Genomic DNA, 22408 nt, shown 5'->3' with positions numbered 1-22408 from the left:
AGTCCTGCTAGTGAAGAAGAGTGAATTAACTGAGTCGTGAGACCTTCTGAGCAAAACTCCTGCTGGAGTGTCTGTAACCGTCTCAGAGAGACGACTGTAGACTCACTGAGCAATAAAGTGACTGAAGCTTCTGCACCACTGGTCCGGATGACGAAGTGTAGGGGATGGGTTTCTGTAGAAACACAACACAACACACACACACACACACACACACACACACACACACACACAAATGAAGCAACATTACAAAAGTTCTGTAAGTGAAAAGATTACAAAACAAGCTCTAGCTGATATAATGATTAACACTCGGAAAAACAAAAGTTTTTGAGCCTAGTCATACTGCAATAATTTTTTCAGTTTGCACACTGTGACATTGACCACACAGCTAATAATCTTAAATGTACCCTTTTATAGCCATTTTCCCCACCCTCTTCATTAGCCCCTCCCACCACCCAGTTCCCCCTGCCCTAGCCCCGCCTCCAGCACTACGGCCAGGCCGGCTTGCCGTTGTCCCCGAGCATCTACTCTGAGGAAATGCCAGAGGAAGTGTAGGACTGCAGGGTCATTGTTTGCTATGTGCCTGGTACTAGTAAGAACTTTTGGCTGAGAGAGAACTGGCTTCCATGACATACTACCAGATTCTATTTCATCATTTAATTGCTTAATTGCCCGACAGATCAAATCCCTTCCTCCTCCTCCTCCTCAGCCTTCCTCCCTTTATTCAGCAAGTCTTAATCGCTGTGCTTTACTGCCGACTGAAGTCTCATCCAGAGACCAAGGTGCATTACAGGTTTAAGGACAGACATGCTACTTTAAAACGCATCCTCTCTCACACGCTCTTTCATCATAAACTATCAGCGAGAACAAAGCAACCAGGCACATGAACGAAACCCCGATGAGCACTGTTTTCTCTCCCTTTTCCCCCCTTTCCCCTCTCTTGCCGGTAATCTGTCATTGCCGGCTGCTCTAAGTCATTCCGTTCTTTGATAGAAATTCAGACAGACAGTCCTCTGTGAAGAGCAGATCAAAGGAGAATAACTGACTCCAGCGCTAACTATAATGCGCCCCTGCAGCTACGTCCGCGCCTTGATGTTGCCATGCTGCCGCCAACGGCTTATACATAACAAAATGAAGGGCGGTGTGGCTCGTGACCCCACCCACCGTGGACCATGACCCCGCCCACTGTGGCATGTGGCCCCTTCCGCTGCGTCTCGTGGCCCCGCCCAGCTTTAGCCGTTGCTCCTCCCCCTTTGATGCCAGTTTGCCGGGGCACCAAAGCAGCATGTAAACAGGGGCAGTTTATTTTAAGCCAGGCAGAAAGACGCTAATCGGCTGGCAGAGTGGTGATGCCGTCAGCAGTGGGGGGGGGGGGGGGCTGGCAACATCGGTTCGTTACACGGGGGATGACAAGCTAGAGATGGTTCAAAAACACGCATGCACACACATGCACAATACACATACACACACAAACAGACATACATACACACACACACACACACACACACACACACACACTAAATATATAATGACAATTCACTTAGATATATAACATATACACAAAGATAATACAGAGATAAAACAAACATGAAAGCCATTACATTCACTGCAAGTGCAAAGTGTGTGTGGGTGTGTGTCTCTGTGTTAACGGCTTGTATCCTTTTACTGCTAACATAAGCAGTGACTCATTTTACATGATGATGGCTGCTTTATAAATGTCCTCTGCAGGCCTCAGAAAGGCAAAAGGCACACAGATAGAGACTTTCCCTACTCTCTGCCTACTGAACATTCACCTCATTCATCACAGAGGCCCACACACGCGCGTGTGAGCGCACACACCCGCCCACAGTCTCTCTGGACACCTGCCACCTCAGGGTTGATGCGTGCACAAAAACAAAAATACAAGGATATACAAACATTTATACAATGAAGCCACCAAAGCACTTTTTAAACTCGCAAAAGAACTGTCAGGCTGTCTGCTTCTGGGGTCTCATCACGGGAATGATCAAGGATCTCAGACAAGTTAGGGTGGTTTGCATTTAGCACACCTACCTGAGGACTCTGCGGAAACGTACTGCGGCGGTGTGGGAATAAGACCAACCTCCACAGACCTCTGGACATGACTCAAAGGGAAAGTGAAACGCCGCCTGGGCCCTGCGTGTGACGGATGGGCTGGCAGACGCGCGCTCGATGGGAATGTGCCACAAATAAAAGGCTGCGTCGTTTCTCTGAGCCACCAAGCAAGCGTGGCCGCTCCTCTGCAATCACTTCTGAGGAAAGACAACCCCAAGCAGCCCGCCAGTCCAAAACGGGCCCAGCGCTGTTGGCATGAGCTGCAGGACTACGGTCAGGACCACGGACAGGACAACGGACAGGACAACTGTCAGTATCACGGTCAGGACCACGGACAGGACAACGGACAGGACAACTGTCAGTATCACGGTCAGGACCACGGACAGGACCACGATCAGTATCACGGTCAGGACCACTGTCAGTATAACGGACAGGACCAGGACCACGGTCAGTATCACGGTCAGGACCACGGTCAGTATAACGGACAGGACTACGGTCAGTATAACCGACAGGACCAGGACCACGGTCAGTATAATGGTCAGTATAATGGACAGGACCACGGTCAGTATAACGGACAGGACCAGGACCACGGTCAGTATCACGGTCAGGACCACGGTCAGCTACCAGCCTCTTGTGTTCCTCCACAGACTGTGTTTATCTTCTCTTCCTTATAATCATAACTAGTGTCTATCATATGATCTTTGAATCTTCACCTCAAAGCTCCTTATGTTCAGTTCCTCTTAATCACAGTTCTTTACTGAACTCTGATCCAGAGTCAAGGTGCATTATGACCCTCTCTGGGGCTCAGTAGTTCCAAATATGATGACTTTGTGGTTTAGGGGATCACATGGGCCTCTGTTGGTCTGCCAGGCCACACAGCTGTTCCTCTAAATCCAGTCATGCCTGCGCCTCACCTGCACTGTGTTAATGCCTCACCTGCACTGTGTTAATGCCTCACCTGCACTGTGTGTTAATGCCTCACCTGCACTGTGTTAATGCCTCACCTGCACTGTGTGTTAATGCCTCACCTGCACTGTGTGTTAATGCCTCACCTGCACTGTGTTAATGCCTCACCTGCACTGTGTTAATGCTTCACCTGCACTGTGTTAATGCTTCACCTGCACTGTGTATTAATGCCTCACCTGCACTGTGTGTTAATGCCTCACCTGCACTGTGTTAATGCCTCACCTGCACTGTGTTAATGCCTCACCTGCACTGAGTTAATGTATCACCTGCACTGAGTTAATGTATCACCTGCACTGTGTGTTAATGCTTTACCTGCAATGTGTGTTAATGCTTCACCTGCAATGTGTGTTAATGGCTCACCTGCACTGTTTGTTAATGGCTCACCTGCAGTGTGTTAATGCCTCACCTGCACTGTGTATTAATGCCTCACCTGCACTGTGTTAATGCCTCACCTGCACTGTGTGTTAATGCTTTACCTGCACTGTGTGTTAATGCCTCACCTGCACTGTGTTAATGGCTCACCTGCACTGTGTGTTAATGCTTTACCTGCAATGTGTGTTAATGCTTCACCTGCAATGTGTGTTAATGGCTCACCTGCACTGAGTGTTAATGCCTCACCTGCACTGTGTATTAATGCCTCACCTGCACTGTGTTAATGCCTCACCTGCACTGTGTGTTAATGCCTCACCTGCACTGTGTGTTAATGCCTCACCTGCACTGTGTGTTAATGCCTCACCTGCACTGTGTTAATGCCTCACCTGCACTGAGTTAATGTATCACCTGCACTGTGTGTTAATGCCTCACCTGCACTGTGTGTTAATGCCTCACCTGCACTGTGTTAATGGCTCACCTGCACTGAGTGTTAATGCCTCACCTGCACTGAGTGTTAATGCTTCACCTGCAGTGTGTTAATGCCTCACCTGCACTGTGTGTTAATGCCTCACCTGCACTGAGTGTTAATGCCTCACCTGCAGTGTGTTAATGCCTTGCCTGCACTAACATCGTGAAGAGGGAACACTGGCATATGCAGTGCAGAGTAGATTTGGACCAGCACGGGGTAACCCTGCAGTACAGAACCTCTAACCCCTTTATCCAAATCAGCCAACGGTTCAATATGACATTACATTTACGGCATTTGGCAGACGCCCTTATCCAGAGCGACTTACATTTTTTAAATCTCATTTTTTATACAAGTGAGCAATTGAGGGTTAAGGGCCTTGCTCAGGGGCACCTCAGTCATGGCCTCAGGTCTGGGAATCGAACCTGCGACCCTCCGGTCACAAGACCAGTTCCCTATCCATCAGGCCATGACAGGCCATGACACATTAATACTACGGTGTGGAGAATTCACACGAGCGCCTGCGATCACCATCTGAACTCTTACAGAAATATCACAGCATCAGCAATAATGAACTCTGCAGGTAAGGCTGTTCTGTGGCTACGGCCTTTTAGCTGCTTTGTGTCTTTGGGCTGCGATAAGCCTCCCGTGTGAGACACGCAGAGTGGAGGCACGTCAGCCGTCAACGCGGCGAAGAGGCGTGACGTGACCCCCAAAGCTGAACGCTTCTGCTAAAGACGAGGGAGCTTTGCTCGGGGAGAAGGGAGGCAAATTCAAATGCACATCAATGCAAATCGAACGCATATGGGCGCAAACCTCCACGCTACGACATGCGCGGCAAACTCCACCGGCTAAGCAACTGATAAACATGTGGATTAGTTCCAGATGTCTTTGCATCATAAACAACCCGAGCTTTGAAGATCGACAGCTAGCGCGCCGCTGTGCGCTGTGCATGTAGTGTGAGCATGCTGGTGGGTGACCTGCCTCGTCTGTTAATGTGCTCCCTCTCACCCATGCAAACACTGCCAAAAAAAGACCACTGTAGCATGCTGAGAATACCTGTGTCATTGTAATCGTGGTAAACTTGAAACCCCACTTTCTCTCTGAGCAACAATAAACAACGTCATCTTCAGGGCTGCGGACATCAGGGAGACTGATCATATGAATATAAATGATTTCAAAGCATGTTCAACAGGAGAACACAGGATATTAATAGAGTGTCAGTAACTAAGGCATTTGTTATCCACAAACTGTTATTTTATCTACATCCTCAGAACTGTAACCTTGTTGCGAACAGCTGTTTCACAGTCACAGATGTCCTTCATTAGTAGGGAAGGTCTCCCAGTGGCAGGATAAACCTTTCACACACCCACTCCCAATCTCGGAGTCGCAGGCCACACTGACGTGGGAGCGTGTGGGGCCGCAGACAGATGACATGTTAACAGAATCATTTCACGCTTCGCCGCATGCACGAGCGCGTGCGCGCACACACACGCGCAGATTTATTCACACTCCGCCTTGCTAAAGGTACCTATTCCATTGATTTATGAGTCCTGGCCCAAATATCTATTTTCATTTCATGACGAATAAAGATAGAGAACGTGCACCACATCACCTCATAACAGATTACACTATAAAGAGCACCATTCCAAATTATGAATTCCAGACATTAAAAAAACATCTTACAAATGTGATGAATGATGAACTGGTACCTCACACTCTTCCTATGAAAATAAGAATCGGATCATCTGTCAATAGCACACAGAAACGTAGTTTACGAAAGAGAAATGAGCATGAATTTATATTTGTTTCCAGCCATTTCCAAAATATAGAATATGTGATTAGCCCATCAGCTAAGCTGCCGTATTAAGATTGCTTTTCGGCATTCTGCAGAATCAGCTATTTCACCAGATTCCGTTTTTCCTGCTGTCAGATCTGTAATGCTAAGCAGCGCATGTTTTTGCGGTTGTTCCTGGGTGAGGTTAGCGCAGCGCTCGCGGCCAGCAAACCCCCCCCCAATGGGCTCGGCGGGCCACAGATAACATTGTGCCCACAGCCACAGCGACAGGCTCATCTCAATGAGAAAGGAGAAGGCTAATCACACATGCAAATTGCAATCAGAGGGCACAGGCATACTGCATTGTGCGAGATAATGGTGTGATTGTACTGATGACAGAAGGTCAAACGCATTCACCATCAAAGCACTCAAATCATCGCTAATCAGAGTACCGTGTCAGGAGAGATTTAGTGATTGAGGGGGTCGGGTTAAAAATGTCAAGCAGAATGTACATTGTTGAGGTTTATATATTTCTCCCAGGAATAACCCAGGAGGGTCTCAGAGGCTGGGAAGAGCCCCGTTTTGTTTGTTAATATTTAGAATATAAATTTACTGCGTAACAATGACGTTTGTTTTGTTCTGAACTCATTCTGCGTCATAATGGCACACGAAGAACGTTTATGACATCACAGGAGCATTACGGTGACACAGCACTGAGGCTGGAGTCCTTCACTCTGGCTCCTTTCTTCTTCTTAAGAGAGGAAAAGCTTGAGAAGACTATCTCCACCCCCCCCCCTCTCTTTCTGCACAGCATTCAACCAATCACTTACACTGTCTCTTCATGCCTCATCATTTTATCACTCTCCCTTCCTACACGTAGGTTTCTCTTTCTATCTAACTCATCTCTATGTTGGGTGTGCACATGGCGCCCTCTGGTGTCTCACCGTGGAATTTTAAAAAGTGCTTTTACAGGATGCATCTCGGCTAGAGGCGGGTCACCGTCGGCTAGCTCTATCGCAGTGATGCCCAGAGACCACACATCACAGCGGGCATCGTAGGAGTAGTCGAACTGCTGCTCACATGCTATTACCTGAAGCGTGGAAGAGAGAGAGACATATAAGAGTCCTGCAAATGTCCAACTCACATATTTCACTTGTTAGACTATGATTTCACCATCTCTGAATACATAATTTAGATATACATATAAATAGTACATGTACACTATAATATTTACATTTATGAGGTTTAATCCAGATCTGACCACACCGGCATTATTTTAGTTCAGATGAACTATGTAAAATCATCTGAGACATCATTAATTACTGCTGACATTAAACTGAAGGGTTTTTTCTACCCTCATCTAGAATACAGCAGGATTGGTCTCTCTGCATGAACAGTCATGGAACAGAAGAGTAGCTCTTTCACAATGGATTCTAATTGGCCTGAAGGGCACACCCCTCTAGCCCAATCATCTCACTTCAATTTAGAATAACACAAGAAGGGGGAACCTGGCTCTCAGCTATTAACCTTCACATGACCCTCTCAAGAGAACGAGCACACGCACACGCACACGCACACACACACACACACACACACACACACACACACACACACACACACACACACACCACACACACCACACACACACTATGTATTTCAATGAAAATGTAAACCATTTTACATCACAGCATACTGTAATAACCTGCAGGTTTGCATAATGTGGTAATTGAATGACAGGAAGACTGACTGACAGTATTATAGCTATACAGGAACATGCTCTATATGTTTATATGCACACAGATATATACAGGAGGGGGGGGGGGTGGCGGTGTTGGGAGAAAGAACAACAGACCTCAGGAGCCATCCAGAACGGTGTGCCCACCGATGTGTTTCTGCGTAGACGTGCGCTTGTTAGCTGAGCGGACACACCTGGAGGAGACCAAACTGCCTTAGAGCTTCTATTAGAAACGTAATCATCTCTGTGCTGCCGTACCTCCAGTTAGCATTTATATGAACCACCGCACACAGCACACAGCAGGCAGCCCGAGATCTCCCCGGCCAAATTACATCGGAAATTGTCACAGCTACTAATAAACAATTAGGAAACGATTAAGAATACAGACAGCTACACAGATCCTTTGAAGAGGTGGCATATAATTTGACATGGCACCAGGCCATGGGCCAGTGAAGCAGCAATCATCATCCTCATCATCACCACCATCACCACCATTTGTAATGAAACTGAGCAGCTTTGTCTCACTGCAGGGTGCCACTTCTCACCCAGCACACAGAGGCAGCTGCCTCAGGCAAGTCAAAATCATTTACTCCACACCCATCTCACACACACACACACACACACACACACACACAGTTTATGGGGCAAAACACTTAATATTGCTAGTTAAATGAGCTATGAAAGCTTGAACTCACATGGGGGTAGACACATCACATAGTAACACAGGAAGCACAAGCACTCTGCACAAGGATGAGAGGACTGAGGGTATTTGATGCTGTTTCGATTACATGGAATGTAATATACAGACAAACGGTGCTGAACTTCATGTCGGCCATCGGTTTACAGCCATGCTGCTTAAAGCTGGACTCGTCTGTGAGGCCGTGGAGCTCTGCAGCGCCTCCTAGAGACATTCCATCAGCATGACCGAGCTAAAGCACCCGATCATGGGCGGAGCCTTACCAAAATCCACCAGCTTGACTCCACCATCTGTAGTGAGGAGGATGTTGTTGCCCTTGACGTCACGATGGATGATCCTGTTGTTGTGCAGATGCTGCAGGCCCTGGTACGGAGGAGGGAGTTACGGGGGGACGCCACATGCATGCTCAATGGACAATCGTTAGCAAAGAGAGACGAGCACAGTTTTACGTGATGTGTCGTTGGGTATCATTATGGAGGACCCTGCTTTTCACTAATTTGTTGTCACCTTGAAGTATCAGGTTTGTTCAGAGCATGGTAACCACACTTTTCCAAAAATAGCGGAAATGGAATGAAAAGTTACATCAGTTGACTTCATGCCCAGGCGCTTCAGAAGATATCCATAGACCTGTACCTGCACCTTATGAGCCTACAGGACAGAGACATTAGACAGACCCTACCAGCTCCGAGAGGACTTTTCTGGGTGTCTTGGGGAAACCACTGACTGGGTAGTGTTAACCCCCCCCCCCCCCCCAACCCCTGCACTGTGTCCCAAAAGAGCCCCTCTCTTTTAGGCAGACTGCTGAGCCAGCCCCCGTGACCACACCCCACATGCTGGTGTTAGCAGATTATCCTAGTAGTGTGAGTGTTGGTGAGTGTGTGTGTGTGTGTTGTGTCCTACCAACAGTGCTCCACAGAGGATGTAAGAGATGACGGGCTCCTCCAGACGCTTGCCGTTCATCAGCAAACCCTTTATCAGGTCAGTTACCGAACCCCCATTGCACAACTGAGGGAGGAATAAGAGAGAGACAGAGAGAGAGATGAAGAGAGAGAGAATTTTGTTATTAAAGAACGCTGCACACACCTCATGGGTTTTACCTCCCTACTCTGCTGACTGTCAGTTAACGGCTATAGTCCACCTGTTAGCGTGCGCGCGTGGTGTTATCCATCGTGGAAACGACTCCAGTAAAACCGCTGTGCCTAATACACCAATTCTAGCAATGACACTCACTGCCATTCTGCTAAAATGCTGTCTTCACTGCTCTGTTGACAGTGGTCTTCCACTCAAACAGCGTCCGGTCAGCAGTGGCAGAGTGGTCAATACCTGACCACTGTTTCTCAAGACCCGGTTTAAAAAAGCTTTTTTAAACTTCATCTCTTCAGTATCAACCATCACAAGCAACCATTAAAGATGCTGTACACTGTCACATCATGTCTGATCTGTGAGGATCAAACATCAGATGGTCACTTTTGACCCGGGGGGTGACCCGGGCCTTCGCGTCTGCAGATGTTTTGAGCGGGTTTGAAGGGAAACACGCAGTAGTCTCGCCTCTAGAACGAGCCACAGCTGACCGCCGACACGCTCGTCTGCCTTGTAGAACATGCCCAGGAACTTCACCACGTTGGGGTGGTTGGACAGGGAACGTAGGATGTTGTACTCCGCCTCGATCTCCTCATCGACGTCCTGCGGGGAGAGGCAGGAAAGCACAAGACCTTTCGGTTTGCTAGTCTGTTCTGGGTTACGTGTGATGACATGACCCTTTTGGGCTGATAGCAACATAATGAATACATGCTAGCTAACACCAGCATGGAACCTACTTCTACGCACACACACTCGTAATGATCACTTCTACCTCTGTGCATGTGGCTTCAATGACAAGGCGCAAATCTCATGTACATGACTGAATGCACGTTTGATTGAATGTGCAGCATGCGTGAAAGAAACTGAACGAGTGAGTGTGTATTGCGTGAAAAGGAGACTGAGAGTGAGAGTGAGTGAGTGTGTGTGCGGCTCGGGCACTAGAGTAATCAGTGACAGCAGGCAGCAGGCGAGGTACCTTCCCCCCCGAGAACCAAGGGCTTAGGGGGGTTTGGGCAGAGCTGAACTACTGTAGTGCTGACACACACCACAAACACTCACTAAATACTACACGGAGAAACAGCACAGTGTGAGAGATACAGGGGGGAGGAGGAAACGAGAGAGAGAGAGAGAGAGTGGAGAGAGAGAAAGGGGGATAGAGAGGGAGACAGGTGAGAAAAAGAAAAGGAGGAGAGAAGGATATGGAGGGAGAGATAGAGAGAGGAAGAGAGGGAGAGAGGGAGATAGGGGGATGGAGTGGCATCAGAGTGACAAAAGCATGAAGGCAGAGAGCAAGCAGTGCAGAGACGAAGAACCCAGTAAGCAAAAAATGGCAGAAGGAAAGAAGAACAGTCCCTCACTCTGGGAGCCTGGCTGGAACTCGGAGATAAGCCACACAGAGCCAAAGGAAGCAAAGTATCTTCGAATTTGTTTTCTGCCTTTGTGCGTCCATAGCAGACTTGGGCGTGATTGTAAAATTCTTAAGCCCCAAGTCCTTGAAGGTCTCAGCTCATCTACTGCACAAAACAGTCCGTGATCACCCACTGCTACGGCACAATAACTATTCATTAAACACCAAGCGGACGTTAAAAAAGCAGCAATTGAGGTCTCTTTGTCTCTCTATATAGTACATAAAGTAATGCTTAGGAATCTAACAATTGACTCCACAAGGAAAAATTAGGTCAGGGTACACCGATAGCTCGGTTTCCGCATCCCGGGAGAAGCAAATGGAAAAGCGGTGGAGGTCCTGCCGACCCCTGACGTGATCCACCCGAGCAGACACTCACGTGAATGGGGTCCAGGATTTTCACAGCTGCCTGACTTCCATCCTTCTTGCTGGTGACTTTGTAGACCTTGCCGTAGGTTCCCTTTCCGATGGTCTCCATGACGTCCCAGTCGTCAGAGGGGTCGGCCAGCGCTCCGAGGCCCATCATGCTTGACTTGTAGGGATACAGGCCATACAGTGACCTCCTGAACACAGTGAGCAGTTCAGCTTCACTCTCCTCATAAAAGAACAGGAGGCCAGAGGGCAAATCAGCTCGACAGTAGCTGCTGACTGTTGTTGGAGATCCTCTCCGTGTCTGGTGGGCTACGGATTAAAGGGGACTGGAATTTGAGCAATAAGTCATCATGCTGGACTACTCACATGAGGTTTCGGCTGACTTATCGCTCCCAAAAGACCAGGCACTCAATCACTGAACACCTTTCGTCAGTGCATACCAAGAACTCGGTGATCTGCTCAAGTCTATTAGCCGTAGGGGAGATTAATTTTGCACAGTCTCAGTCTTTGTCCCGTTTGGCTCCTTAATAAGAGCGCCGTGTTCTTACGGGCTACACGCAGCCAATCTATGATGTGTAAAACTAGTAAACAGTAAAACGAATTCCTCAAAATACCTCATAGGTTCCATTTAGAGTTGTATATATATCCCATAAAGTCTCATGGTATAATTTAATAATAACAAAAGGAGTATGTGTAGCTACTGTAAAAGCATGGCAAGCATGTTTTATACTCAAGATACAGTATCTTTATAAAAAATGTAAAGGGTAGCATATCTTAGTTAATATGCCATATCAAACAATGCTCCCTGTATAGAATCATATTACTTTACATCAATAATTTCCTCCATTTGTTGAATGTGAACAAATAAGTAACTTGGATTTAGCCGCTGAATGGCCCATAATGAAGTGGAACAGAGCTCGACAGGACAGGCAGCATCTGGAGAGCAGACCTGTCCTGTCGCCAAGGTAACATCAGCAAGGTAAGCACCACCTGTGAGCGCGTCTGTGGGTCCCGTGGGCGCTGGATTCGGTAACGTCTCAAACCAACTAGTCTGAGACACTATATAAGGCAGACTCGAGTGGGAAAAAACACAAGTACATAACACTCTCAGAATAAATGTGGTTTTTATCTTGTAATCTTGAAATTAATGTCTTTTTACTATTTTATTTCACTTTCTCTTCTGTATAGGCGACTTTCTGAAGCGACCGCGGGCAGAGCTGCGAAGTTTTAAGCTCGGTTCACAGATCGATATGATGTAGGCCAGGCACGCGTGTGGACGCCACCCTGCACCGGAGCCGAGGTGGAGGTGGAGGAGGTAAATGATGCGCGGTCACTGAGGGCTTTGAGCCAGGCAGCATTACGGATGGTGGTTGAGGGTGGACGTGAGTGATGGCTGAGGGTTTGCAGGAGCAGATGGATATTCCATAGCTCTCATTTATTTGCTGGGAGGGCCACGTTAAGTGCAGTCTCATCGATGACTGATGTCTGTTATGGGCCCATTTTTAGCAGGAAAAATTCACCAGTTCACCATGGGTAATACAGAAAACACTGACTCTGTCCTTCGCACAAAACCTCTTAAAACTTGTTCCGGTACAAGAATAGATGGTCTGTAATCCTGCCACTAGAAAGGGGACCAAAAACTCTTGACAACTAACAGTAAAAACGTGAATTCGAGAAAGTTCTCGAATATAAGACAGAAAGCTAAACGTGAGCAGTTACCGAACCACGAGACTTTTAGCCAGAGACCGAATACACGGAGTGTAGGAAGATGCCGCATGTTTTGGGCCCGCGTGGCGTTAGATCATCTTACTGAGCCACCGAGTCACGACTGCAGCAGGGTCGTGTTCCTAGAAGCAACGCAGTGACCCAGTGACTAACATCACCTGATACCGCCATATTACCTTTCACCCACTCCTAGACCCGCTCGCCACTGTGTGACCGGACAAAGGACCACTTTTAGATGTAATAACTTTTCCCCCCCGTTTAGGAATAATGCTTATTAATGTGTTTGATGAAGTAAGCTGTAGAAAGGTGAATTCTGGTCAGAGGAACACTGCTTTGGTTGGCACCATTCCAGTTTCCGTTATTATTTCATGCCATGCTGACAGCTTACACTTCAAAACACAGCAGACACTAGGACACTTCCAGATAATAATAGTAACCTATAATATCTAATACAAATACCTGTAGTACATGTTTCAAAATTATGAGAAGCAAATCATGTAAAGGTATGAAATACATACTATCAGATTATATAATCATGTCCTAAACAACATTACCGTAAGCAATAAATGATCAGTAAGCAAAACTATTTTTAAAAATGAGACCAAAGATCAGTAAAAGCCCAAATTATAAAGTTAAGCTATCATACCAACAAAATCATACAGCCAATATTGTGCCATATAGCAAAAAATTAAATACTGCAGATTACTAAAAAAATAATCTGCCTTAAATATACAAATATTAACGGAGGCAATGAATGACCACATACCTTCTTTCTGTCCCGTACCACCCTAGTATGTTCAAGAAATGACTATGTGTGTATCTAAGGTGTGCAAATGTGTGCAAGCTTAAATCATGCTAATCAACTTTCATGAATACTTCATTAGGTTGTGATCTGCAATGTGATCCAGGTTTAAATATTCAGAGGTGAGATGTGGCCAGTCATAAAGGGGATTGATATGGAGCACTCGGGATACACACACACACACGCACACACACAAACTCATGTTTACAGAAAACCCGGATTGCATAACAGAGCATGTCAAAAATTACAGCCATGTTAAAGGCCTTAAATGACAAGAAAATATTTCTCCTAGTTTCAGAGGTGCACTGATATAATATCAATAGATTAATTCTGAGCAATACTAACTTGCTGATAAGTGTGGTGTCTGTATTTATGAAACATTAACACGGAGTGACTGAAATCCCTCTTTACATAACACTGACACCACAATGTAACACAATGAGGCATTTCAACATGAGACATATTTATATTCCACTTTCACCCACAGCCTCCTCAGGTTAAGCACGTGTATGGTTTGAGTTGCGCCCCGTCCGTGTCTGAGAGCCCGGAGTCAGGCTACGAGCCAGCAGAGTGCTGCTACAACAGTAAACAGTGGCCATGTTGCCATGCGCTCCAGGCCCAGGGGGATATCTATGGGAGAACAGGTGGAGAAGGTGGAGAAGGACCTGAAGGAGAACAACAGTGCTGCCACATCACAGGGCTGACCCCATCACCCGTCCCTGAACTCCATTACAGTGTGTAAAAAAAATATTTTTTTTTTATTGAAGTAATGGCTGCAAAAGGAGGTGCCACAAGCTACTAACTAAGAGTTTTGTAGAACAAATACTGAAAATAAATATATTTTTTCTGTGTTCCTTATTTGGAAGGTCTGCTTTACAAACATCATCTCATAAGGTTATTATTTTTTTTAAGTGTGGGTAGTTCACAAACTTTAAAGCAGCGCTGTAAAGATGCTTTAACAGCTGCTGAATGACCTTTCTTCCAAAACTTCCTGGTTCTCTGGTAACTCTCTAGTTACCTGGACTCTTCTGAAGAAGAGATGTGTAGGCAGTTGTATATTAGAAATATCTTACTGTACATCCATGTAAATGTAAGCTTAATATGTAGAATGTTAGCAATATATCATTTAATAAGCCATCAACCTATACACTAGCTACATCATTAGGTATAGCCTACATATCTTAAGGTTGCATTTTATAGTGTAAGTGTAATTGTAGATAATGGCCCATCTGTCAGCATGCACGATTAGTCAGCCACCCTCGACCCCTTTCATCACGGAGCAGTTTCTGACCACAAGACCATGGCTAACTGGGAATGATCTGGGCTGCTGAGTGGGGTTATCAGGCACAGCAGTGCTGCCGGGGTTTCACATGTGTCAATGTCACTGCTGGGCAGAGTGATCCCTCACCCCAAAGCATGGAGCCAACAGTGGTCCTGTGCTCAGTACCTGACCACTGATGACCGGAAGGGTAGCAGATGGACTCAAGAGATGGGCTGAGAGACATCTGGGTTTGTACTACTCTGTGTGTGCTTTACTGGTGAAGATGGCTACGTGAATAAAACAGCTTAGGACTCTCCCAAGCACCTTAGCCAATCACAGGCCGCCTCTTAGCTCACCTCTTGGTATTAACAAATCCATATAGCCATATAATACTGAATAGAACAAGAACTGTATAATAAGTATTTCAAGTATCAGAGGCTGTATACAACTACTGTAGTTAGTGAACGGAGAGAGATTATGGCCATTATACTGACTAACAGACTCAGTACTGTGAATAAATAATAAACATTTTCAGAAGGCACTCTCACCCACAGTAACTAACATGCTGGTAGACATCAGTAAGCAGAATGTATACTCCCTGGGAACACCATGACCGTGGTGTTGTTAGCATTACCAGGTGCTAATGGAACAACTTTCATGGCATGGATACCCCAGCAGAAAATACCCAGTTTTCCCATGTAAACAAGTGAAGTGAATCTGAGGAGACTGAGGGACTACGACAGATGTCACAGGAAATGCAATTACATCACTTCCACCAGGTGAAAACTTCATCTAATTAAGCTTACTTCTGTCCTTACAGGACTTTAACATAAAAACATAATCACACTTTATGGACACTATATGACTAATTGCAACACAGAGTAATGGAATGCTAAGAGCTGTATATGTGCTGTGGAGAGAAACTGCTTATTCTTCAGCTTGGAGTGACACCTGTTTCCACAGTGGCACAGTGAAGAACACGAATCTTTCTTCTCTCACCAGATTCTGCCGTGAAGATGGTGAAACTCTTTCCTCTCCTGCCCCTCAGAGTTAGGCAGCCCACTGGCCATGGAGTGAAGGCAAAACACACACCCCAATTCACAGTTAGTCACCCTTTGGCATGGAGCATTCATTAAAAACAAAATTACTACAACCTCCATCACAAATAAAGTTAGCAGGTTCCTGGTGAACCTAAATCCCCAGCACGTTACAAAAATACCCCACCAAACAGCAAAGTCCTTGCAGGCCACTTCTGCCACAGATTAATCACACTGTTGTATTCTCTGTTCTTCCAGCTTCTAGTTCAGGACTCACAGAATGACCTAATTACAGACATTCCACACAGGACAGTGGCACTCTTCGTCTCCTCATGGGTAGACCTATGTCAAACCTCACACGGTGGAAATGGAAAATGGTATATAGCCAGAACTTTTTTTTATATTAGTTTGCTCAGAACAAATGCCCTGAAATATTTTGGACATTAAAAAGCACAATATAGAAAAGAGAACTCCATTTAAACGTTTAATATAAACAGCTGAGGAATCATTCATCAAAACAGTTATTCTGCATGTACTGTATAAGCTATTAGTTGTTCTCTTGTGTAATATGGTGTAATTCTTACCCATTACTGACATCAATTCTTCCACTTACATTTCCTGCAAAGACAGGCAGGGGGCTTTTATAAAGAACTTCACCAAGTATTTGAACCCTGTTGCTATCTACGACTGCCTAACTCATTTGGAAGGTAAACCTCCCGTCTTCAGTAGTCGATACACCAACAAACGCTTGATGCTTCAGTCCGATAAGCAGTAAAACTACAGGCTGCTCAGCCCTACATGCACGCGCACCTCGCCTGCTTCTGACCTAATTATCTTACCAGCAATCTGATATTCATGAATTATGTTTATCAATCAAAACGATATTCTGAGTAGGACAGACTTACCTGCCATATCTGATTCCTAACATACCCGATGTGATTTTGTAGGCTTCCTAGACTCGGGGTGAATAATTAACTAGAATTTGAGCAGCACTTGGTGTGTCCTAAGCGGAAAGGCTATGCGCGCGTCCGCCCCACCTCACCTGACACAACTCACAAAGGAGCAATATTACAGTACAACATCCACCTGTAGTGATAATGACATTATACAAACGTATCAATAATGTCAGCTAAACTACGAGGGATTCATGCGAATTTGTTGTTTCTAATTCAAAAACGGCGGTAAATTGTGAAGGGTAAGGACTTATATAAATATATACAGCACAATAAAAGTTAGAAGTATATATAGTCTATCGATCCCCTGTGTCCTCACCGCTTTCTTTTCGGTGCACAAACCGGTTTACGGCGGATTTAGATTGGAGGCCTCAGTGAAGGAAATACACTAGTGTTATTACCGTATTATATGAGGTAGTTTCCAGTGGCCCCTCAAGCGAAAAATATAAATATTACGAGCTCTTAATACTTAAAAATACACACAACACAGCACAACCTAACACACACACACATCTCTTCAATTCAAAATCTCCCGTAATAAACATCGAAAAACGTCATCAATGACCGTCTAGTAATTTGATTGTAAGTGGAGATTTTTCGTTCATTTTTAAAAACAAAAGGCGACGTCTTCGGATTAGTAGGCAGTTACGGATTAAAGGAAGAACAAGTAATATTATTCAATTTAGGAATCTTTACATTACACGGGCATCTAGATTATGTACGAAATCTATTTTAAACATGGCCACCTCCACGTGGGAGACCCAAAGTATGGGGTATAATCTGGTCCATTTCATGATTACAAAGCAGTATGACACATCTCGAATGAGCTGCACTATATAGAAAAAAATAATCACTTGTTTGTAAAAAAAAAAACTTCTTTAAATTGTTATTTGTTACAAGATATGAACACAACCACATGAGATCATCTTTATATTTTATTCACATATTTTACATTTTGCATTAAATGTCTATCACCCTTTCTGCTTTGAGATCAGAAAGGTTGAATCAGCACCTACAGTAATGTACTGTACTCCTGCCACTCACACCACACCAAGGACAAACTGCTGCTGTCGCCTCCAACACACCCATCACTTCGAGAAACTCTACACAACGTTCAGACTGTGAAAGCAAAACTTGGAAAAAAAAAAACACAAACAAACAAACAAAAAACAGAGAAGTGCAGCATGCAGGACCTCAAGACAAAAGCAGGGAGCAAAAACCAGGGCGAGAGTTTAAGTGCTTAAAGCGTTTCCTTCCAGCATGGCGTCGATGCGTCACCGATGGTCAATACCTAATAAAACGATCGATACAAAACAAAACATGCTTTTTGGTGTTGGCAACTGTCTCAAGGGAAGGAGGGAAGGCGTTAGGAAGGGACACTGGACAACGCAGGAAGAACAGAAATGTAAATGGGGCGGGGAATCGATCAAGAGTGAAGAAGCCCCAATCTTAAAGTATGGAACTAATTCCATTTGGACTTGTGTGATAGAATGACAGAGTTTTGTGTTATCTGAAGCTACAACAATGTGATCTGTAAAAGTATTAAAAGATGTTTCCTTCAGAAGCTGCCATTAAAAAAACATGTATGTGATCTGAAAATATATGATCCAAGAATTTTCCTTATAAATTTTACTTGTGTCCCACCTTTGTTTAAGGGCTGCTGAATAGTCAAAAGTAATACAGTAGTACAAAATGTATGTACACAGATGACACCTGCCCACCGAGACTCTACCGAAAGCACAAAGTAATGATATGGACAGCTATGGAAGAGCTCGTGCGCACCTCTGTAGAAGTAGCCATGGAAACTGTGCCCCACGTGATGGATGTGATGATTTAGCTTTTTAAGTCAGAATCCAGCGTGAGAGATGATCAGGAGACCGAGTGGAAAGAAAATGACTTCAAAACTGAGCAGGAAGATCACCATATAAAGAACTTCCTGTTGGACAGTCACACATTTCTTACATAATGACAGATGATATAGGTGAGATCACTTTTAAGGATTGCCCAGAGACATGACTTTATAAATAAAATAAATGAATTACTTTAAATCTGTGATATTACATTTCTGCGGCCTGTTTAAATAGGAAACAAATGCACTAATGGCTTATTAAGCCTGTGCAGAAATGCCAAAAAGATGAAGTTTTACAAGGTGCCAAGACCTTGCAGATTCATCATGTTGAAAAGCCTATTTGGTCTGGACTATGGAGGTTATTCTAATCTGAGAAGGGGTTTGGAGAAGGTGTTTATTACACAAAAGGGTCTAGGGTTTGATTAGGCACTGAAAGTCTTAGATCAGCAATTTGAGATGTTTCTTGAACAACACATGCCATTTTTTTGGCAGAGCTCATGATTTCTGAATGGTTTGGCCAATGTTCAGTAAGGAAACTTAATAGCATTTTCTGATGGACAGAAAGCAGTGAGCTCAGAGAAGCTTTGTGAAGGGCAGGTCTCTTCTGCAACCTCATGTCAAAATGCCCTTAACAAGCGCCATCAGCTCTCTGAGAACAAAATAAATCATAAAAATCATTTTTTTTTACAATGCTATGAGCTTTTTTTTTTCCTTTTTTTTTTTAAACGAATAGCAGCATTTGTTTAAATATTAAAAAATTTCTCTGTAGCTACAGGAAAAAACTGAAAAAAATAATTCCTGAGAATGTTGCAACTAGGTCTTGAAACCAGAGGCAAGCCCCATCTCACCTTAACTACAATCAGGTGATAAATCCACTTATTATCTACTGCTAAAGCACACATTTTCACTCTCTACAATGCTAATCCACGTGAACACCTTCCACAAGGTGTTCTGAACGGGTAGAGAATATTCTAATTCCTGTTTGTTCAGCAATGACTTTGAGATTCAGTGCTTTCCCACCCAAATCCACCTCTGCACCACACATCAAATGACCCCCTATAAATATCAGTGCCCACTGCATTAGTCCTGGGCTTCTGATCCTGGTTGATAATCATCTGAGATACGTTCCTCTTAGCCAGTATGGTAATCCACACAGGGAGTCGTGACATCCGACAGATTGAGCACTGGTCCAGGTTTCCTATACTGAGCACTTGAAATTCTGAAGCTCTTTTTGTTTCTCTTGTGGGGTGCAATAGAGTGACTCATGCTTCAAACAGCACTCACTCAGACGGACTCAGCAATAGTCTGTGCTCTTACCGTGAGCTTGTCCTTAAATGAAAAAAACATCCCGCAATCGTCTCCCATTTTAAATCCACACTGACAATCACTTTAAAATCAAACGTACACGCTCCCACGTGCACACACGTGCACACACGCTGTTAATTGTTAGGCATGATTGTACACTTAACTTCACATAACCAAGGCTGTAGCAGCAATCCACTCACGGCATGGTTGGTTTATATTACATGATAGCATTTATCAAAAACAGACGGAGGGAGGGTGGCACCGATGCACAGCCATGTCCAGCTCCTCTGGCGTCGGGGGCGGAGTCAGGCAGAGGGGGCGTCGTGTTAAAGTCCATTGTAATGGGGACCCCAGCGTTTGTTAATGTGGTCGAAGGTGTGTGCCACCCACTGCTGCTGTAGCACACGGTACCTCTCCTCACACAGGAACAGGGGCTTCCCGCGACTGCAGACGAAGTCACACACACACACACACACACACACACACACACACGATATGAACATACAATAAACTAGCACCTAGCAATAAAATAAACCTCGTGCTAGTTTACTAACATAACAGCCATGTGTTTCCCCAAGAAACTTTCTGACTGCTTTAGTCAAGCTGGGGGTGGATTAAGGGCGAGGAAGATCTCATACCGCAAGTCCCGGTCCTCCTCTCCGTGAGCGTCTAGATAAACGGAGCCCCACAGACAGAAGCGATGCCCCCGGATGATGATGATGACGGAGGCGTTGATCAGGAGGAAGATGCCGGTGGCGGCTCCACAGTGCTGAGAGTGCTAGAGGAACGGAGGCAGAAGAGACGGACCATCACGCTTTGCGCTGATCCCCCCCCGGTCCCTAAGTTGGTATTTCCCATCATGGCCTTATTTATGTCTACAGCATCGTCACAAGAACCAACGCCTCCATCACTTTGATCTATTACCATAGCGAATGCAAAAGACCAGACAGTAAAGCGCAAGCTGCCATGGTTTGGTGACCACGCTAACCTCTTACACTCCAAGGACACACACGTGTGGATCCAGATCCCCCCCCCAGGTGAGGGCGGGGGCTCCACTCACCAGGACGCACTCACACAGGCCCTGCTGTTTACAGCACAGCCCCTTCAGGCAGACGAAGGCACCGCACACCAGACACAGCGCCGGGTCTTTGGGCGTCTTGCCGCAGGCCGAGCAGGTCTTCCTGTGGTAGTACTGGAAGATGGTGTTGTAGTTGTCGGGGAGCTGCAGCAGGCGAGGGGCGGCCCACCGTGGGTCGTGCGCCAACAGGCTCTGCAGAACCAACCAATCAAATGAAAGCATCAAAAGAGGAAGAGGAGAAGGGGGAAGAAAAGAGGAAGCATCTACATGTAATGACACCAGGCCAAATGAAGCTTGGCGGTTGTGGTGTGTGTGTGTGTGTGTGTGTGTGTGTGTGTGTGTGTGTGTGTGTGTGTGTGTGTGTGTGTGTGTGTGTGTGTGTGGTGGCGGGGCTCACCATGGCCTGCAGGGCCGGAGTGTCTGCCTGGTCCACGAGTTCAGCGCACCACTGCGTGAGCAGATCCAACACGCTGACGTTGGACTCCAGGCATGCCGCGCTGCTCACGGACCCGATGGGCGGGGCCAAACCGGGCAGCAAAGCCAAACAGCCAACCAGCAACGAGAACTCCTCCTCCAGCTACAAAGGAAATAAACATACGGTCAGTAAGGCACATGGCCACTGCACTGAGAGAACAGGAGGGAGTCTCCAGCCAGCGAGGGCATCGGGGGGCGAGTGGGTGGAGCCAGCGAGGGTGTAGGGGGTGCGTTGGTGGAGCCAGCGAGGGTGTGGGGGACATGTGGGTGGAGCCAGCGAGGGTGCAGGGGGTACGTGGGCGGAGCCTGCGATGGCGCAGGGTGCGTGGGCGGAGCCAGCGAGGGTGCTGGGGTGCGTGGGCAGAGCCAGCGAGGGTGCTGGGGTGCGTAGGCGGAGCCAGTGAGGGCGCGGGGGGTGCGTGGGTGGAGCCAGCGAGGGCGCGGGGGTGCGTGGGCGGAGCCAGCGAGGGCGCGGGGGGTGCGTGGGCGGAGCCAGCGAGGGCGCGGGGGTGCGTGGGCGGAGCCAGCGAGGGCGCGGGGGGTGCGTGGGCGGAGCCAGCGAGGGCGCGGGGGTGCGTGGGCGGAGCCAGCGAGGGCGCGGGGGCGTACCTGACAGCCGGGCAGGTTGTCCCCGTAGAGGTGGTGCTGCAGCAGACAGGACAGCCGAAGGAAGGGCAGACAGAACTGCTGCAGGCTAAACTCTATGGACTGAGGAGACCACACGCTGGAACTCAACTAGACACAGGGAAAGAGGGGGGGGGGCACAGGGAGAGAAGGGGGGGGGGGGGGCACAGGGAGAGAAGGGGGGTGGGACACACACACATCATCAATAACCATTACTGACCTGTTGCTCCAGCTCTGATGGGTACGGGAGCTAGAGGCCAGCTGGCTTTCTGCACCCTGGCTACAGCAGCAGTGGTACTGGTTTAGCCACGGTGCTGGGTCAGCCACGGTGCTGGGTTAGCCACGGTGCTGGGTCAGCCA

The 22408-nt window shown here is 46.5% G+C and overlaps 2 protein-coding genes across 11 annotated transcripts in view; both read right to left on the bottom strand.

Annotated features, from left to right (window-relative positions):
• The window catches only part of myo3b (myosin IIIB), an 82428-nt gene extending 64866 nt beyond the window's left edge, over positions 1-17562 (bottom strand). For 5 of the 8 annotated variants that reach the window (XM_077002748.1, XM_077002750.1, XM_077002751.1 and 2 more), the window contains exons 1-10: positions 16671-17561; positions 16350-16383; positions 15728-15790; positions 10948-11131; positions 9632-9766; positions 8984-9088; positions 8347-8446; positions 7504-7580; positions 6596-6741; positions 107-172 (exon numbers count right to left, since the gene is read on the bottom strand). In XM_077002748.1, coding sequence (XP_076858863.1) covers positions 107-172; positions 6596-6741; positions 7504-7580; positions 8347-8446; positions 8984-9088; positions 9632-9766; positions 10948-11131; positions 15728-15790; positions 16350-16383; positions 16671-16677 — 917 coding nt within the window. In that variant the 5' untranslated portion in view covers positions 16678-17561. Of the gene's footprint in view, positions 1-106; positions 173-6595; positions 6742-7503; positions 7581-8346; positions 8447-8983; positions 9089-9631; positions 9767-10947; positions 11132-15727; positions 15791-16349; positions 16384-16670 lie in introns of all 8 variants that reach the window. The other 3 variants (XM_077002756.1, XM_077002752.1, XM_077002754.1) reach the window with 3 other exon arrangements.
• Positions 17563-17640: 78 nt separating this feature from the next.
• Positions 17641-22408, bottom strand: part of ubr3 (ubiquitin protein ligase E3 component n-recognin 3) — a 47817-nt gene continuing 43049 nt past the window's right edge. For all 3 annotated transcript variants that reach the window (XM_077002745.1, XM_077002747.1, XM_077002746.1), the window contains 5 exons: positions 22034-22159; positions 21348-21527; positions 20933-21142; positions 20511-20650; positions 17641-20316 (listed from right to left, as the gene is read on the bottom strand). In XM_077002745.1, the coding sequence (XP_076858860.1) occupies positions 20199-20316; positions 20511-20650; positions 20933-21142; positions 21348-21527; positions 22034-22159 (774 nt within the window). In that variant the 3' untranslated portion in view covers positions 17641-20198. The remainder of the gene's footprint in view (positions 20317-20510; positions 20651-20932; positions 21143-21347; positions 21528-22033; positions 22160-22408) is intronic.

This window comes from Brachyhypopomus gauderio, chromosome 4, assembly GCF_052324685.1.
Source record: "Brachyhypopomus gauderio isolate BG-103 chromosome 4, BGAUD_0.2, whole genome shotgun sequence".
Classification (NCBI taxonomy): domain Eukaryota; kingdom Metazoa; phylum Chordata; class Actinopteri; order Gymnotiformes; family Hypopomidae; genus Brachyhypopomus; species Brachyhypopomus gauderio.
The sequence above is the reverse complement of the archived record's forward strand: the minus strand, read 5'-3'. Positions and strand labels throughout refer to the sequence as shown.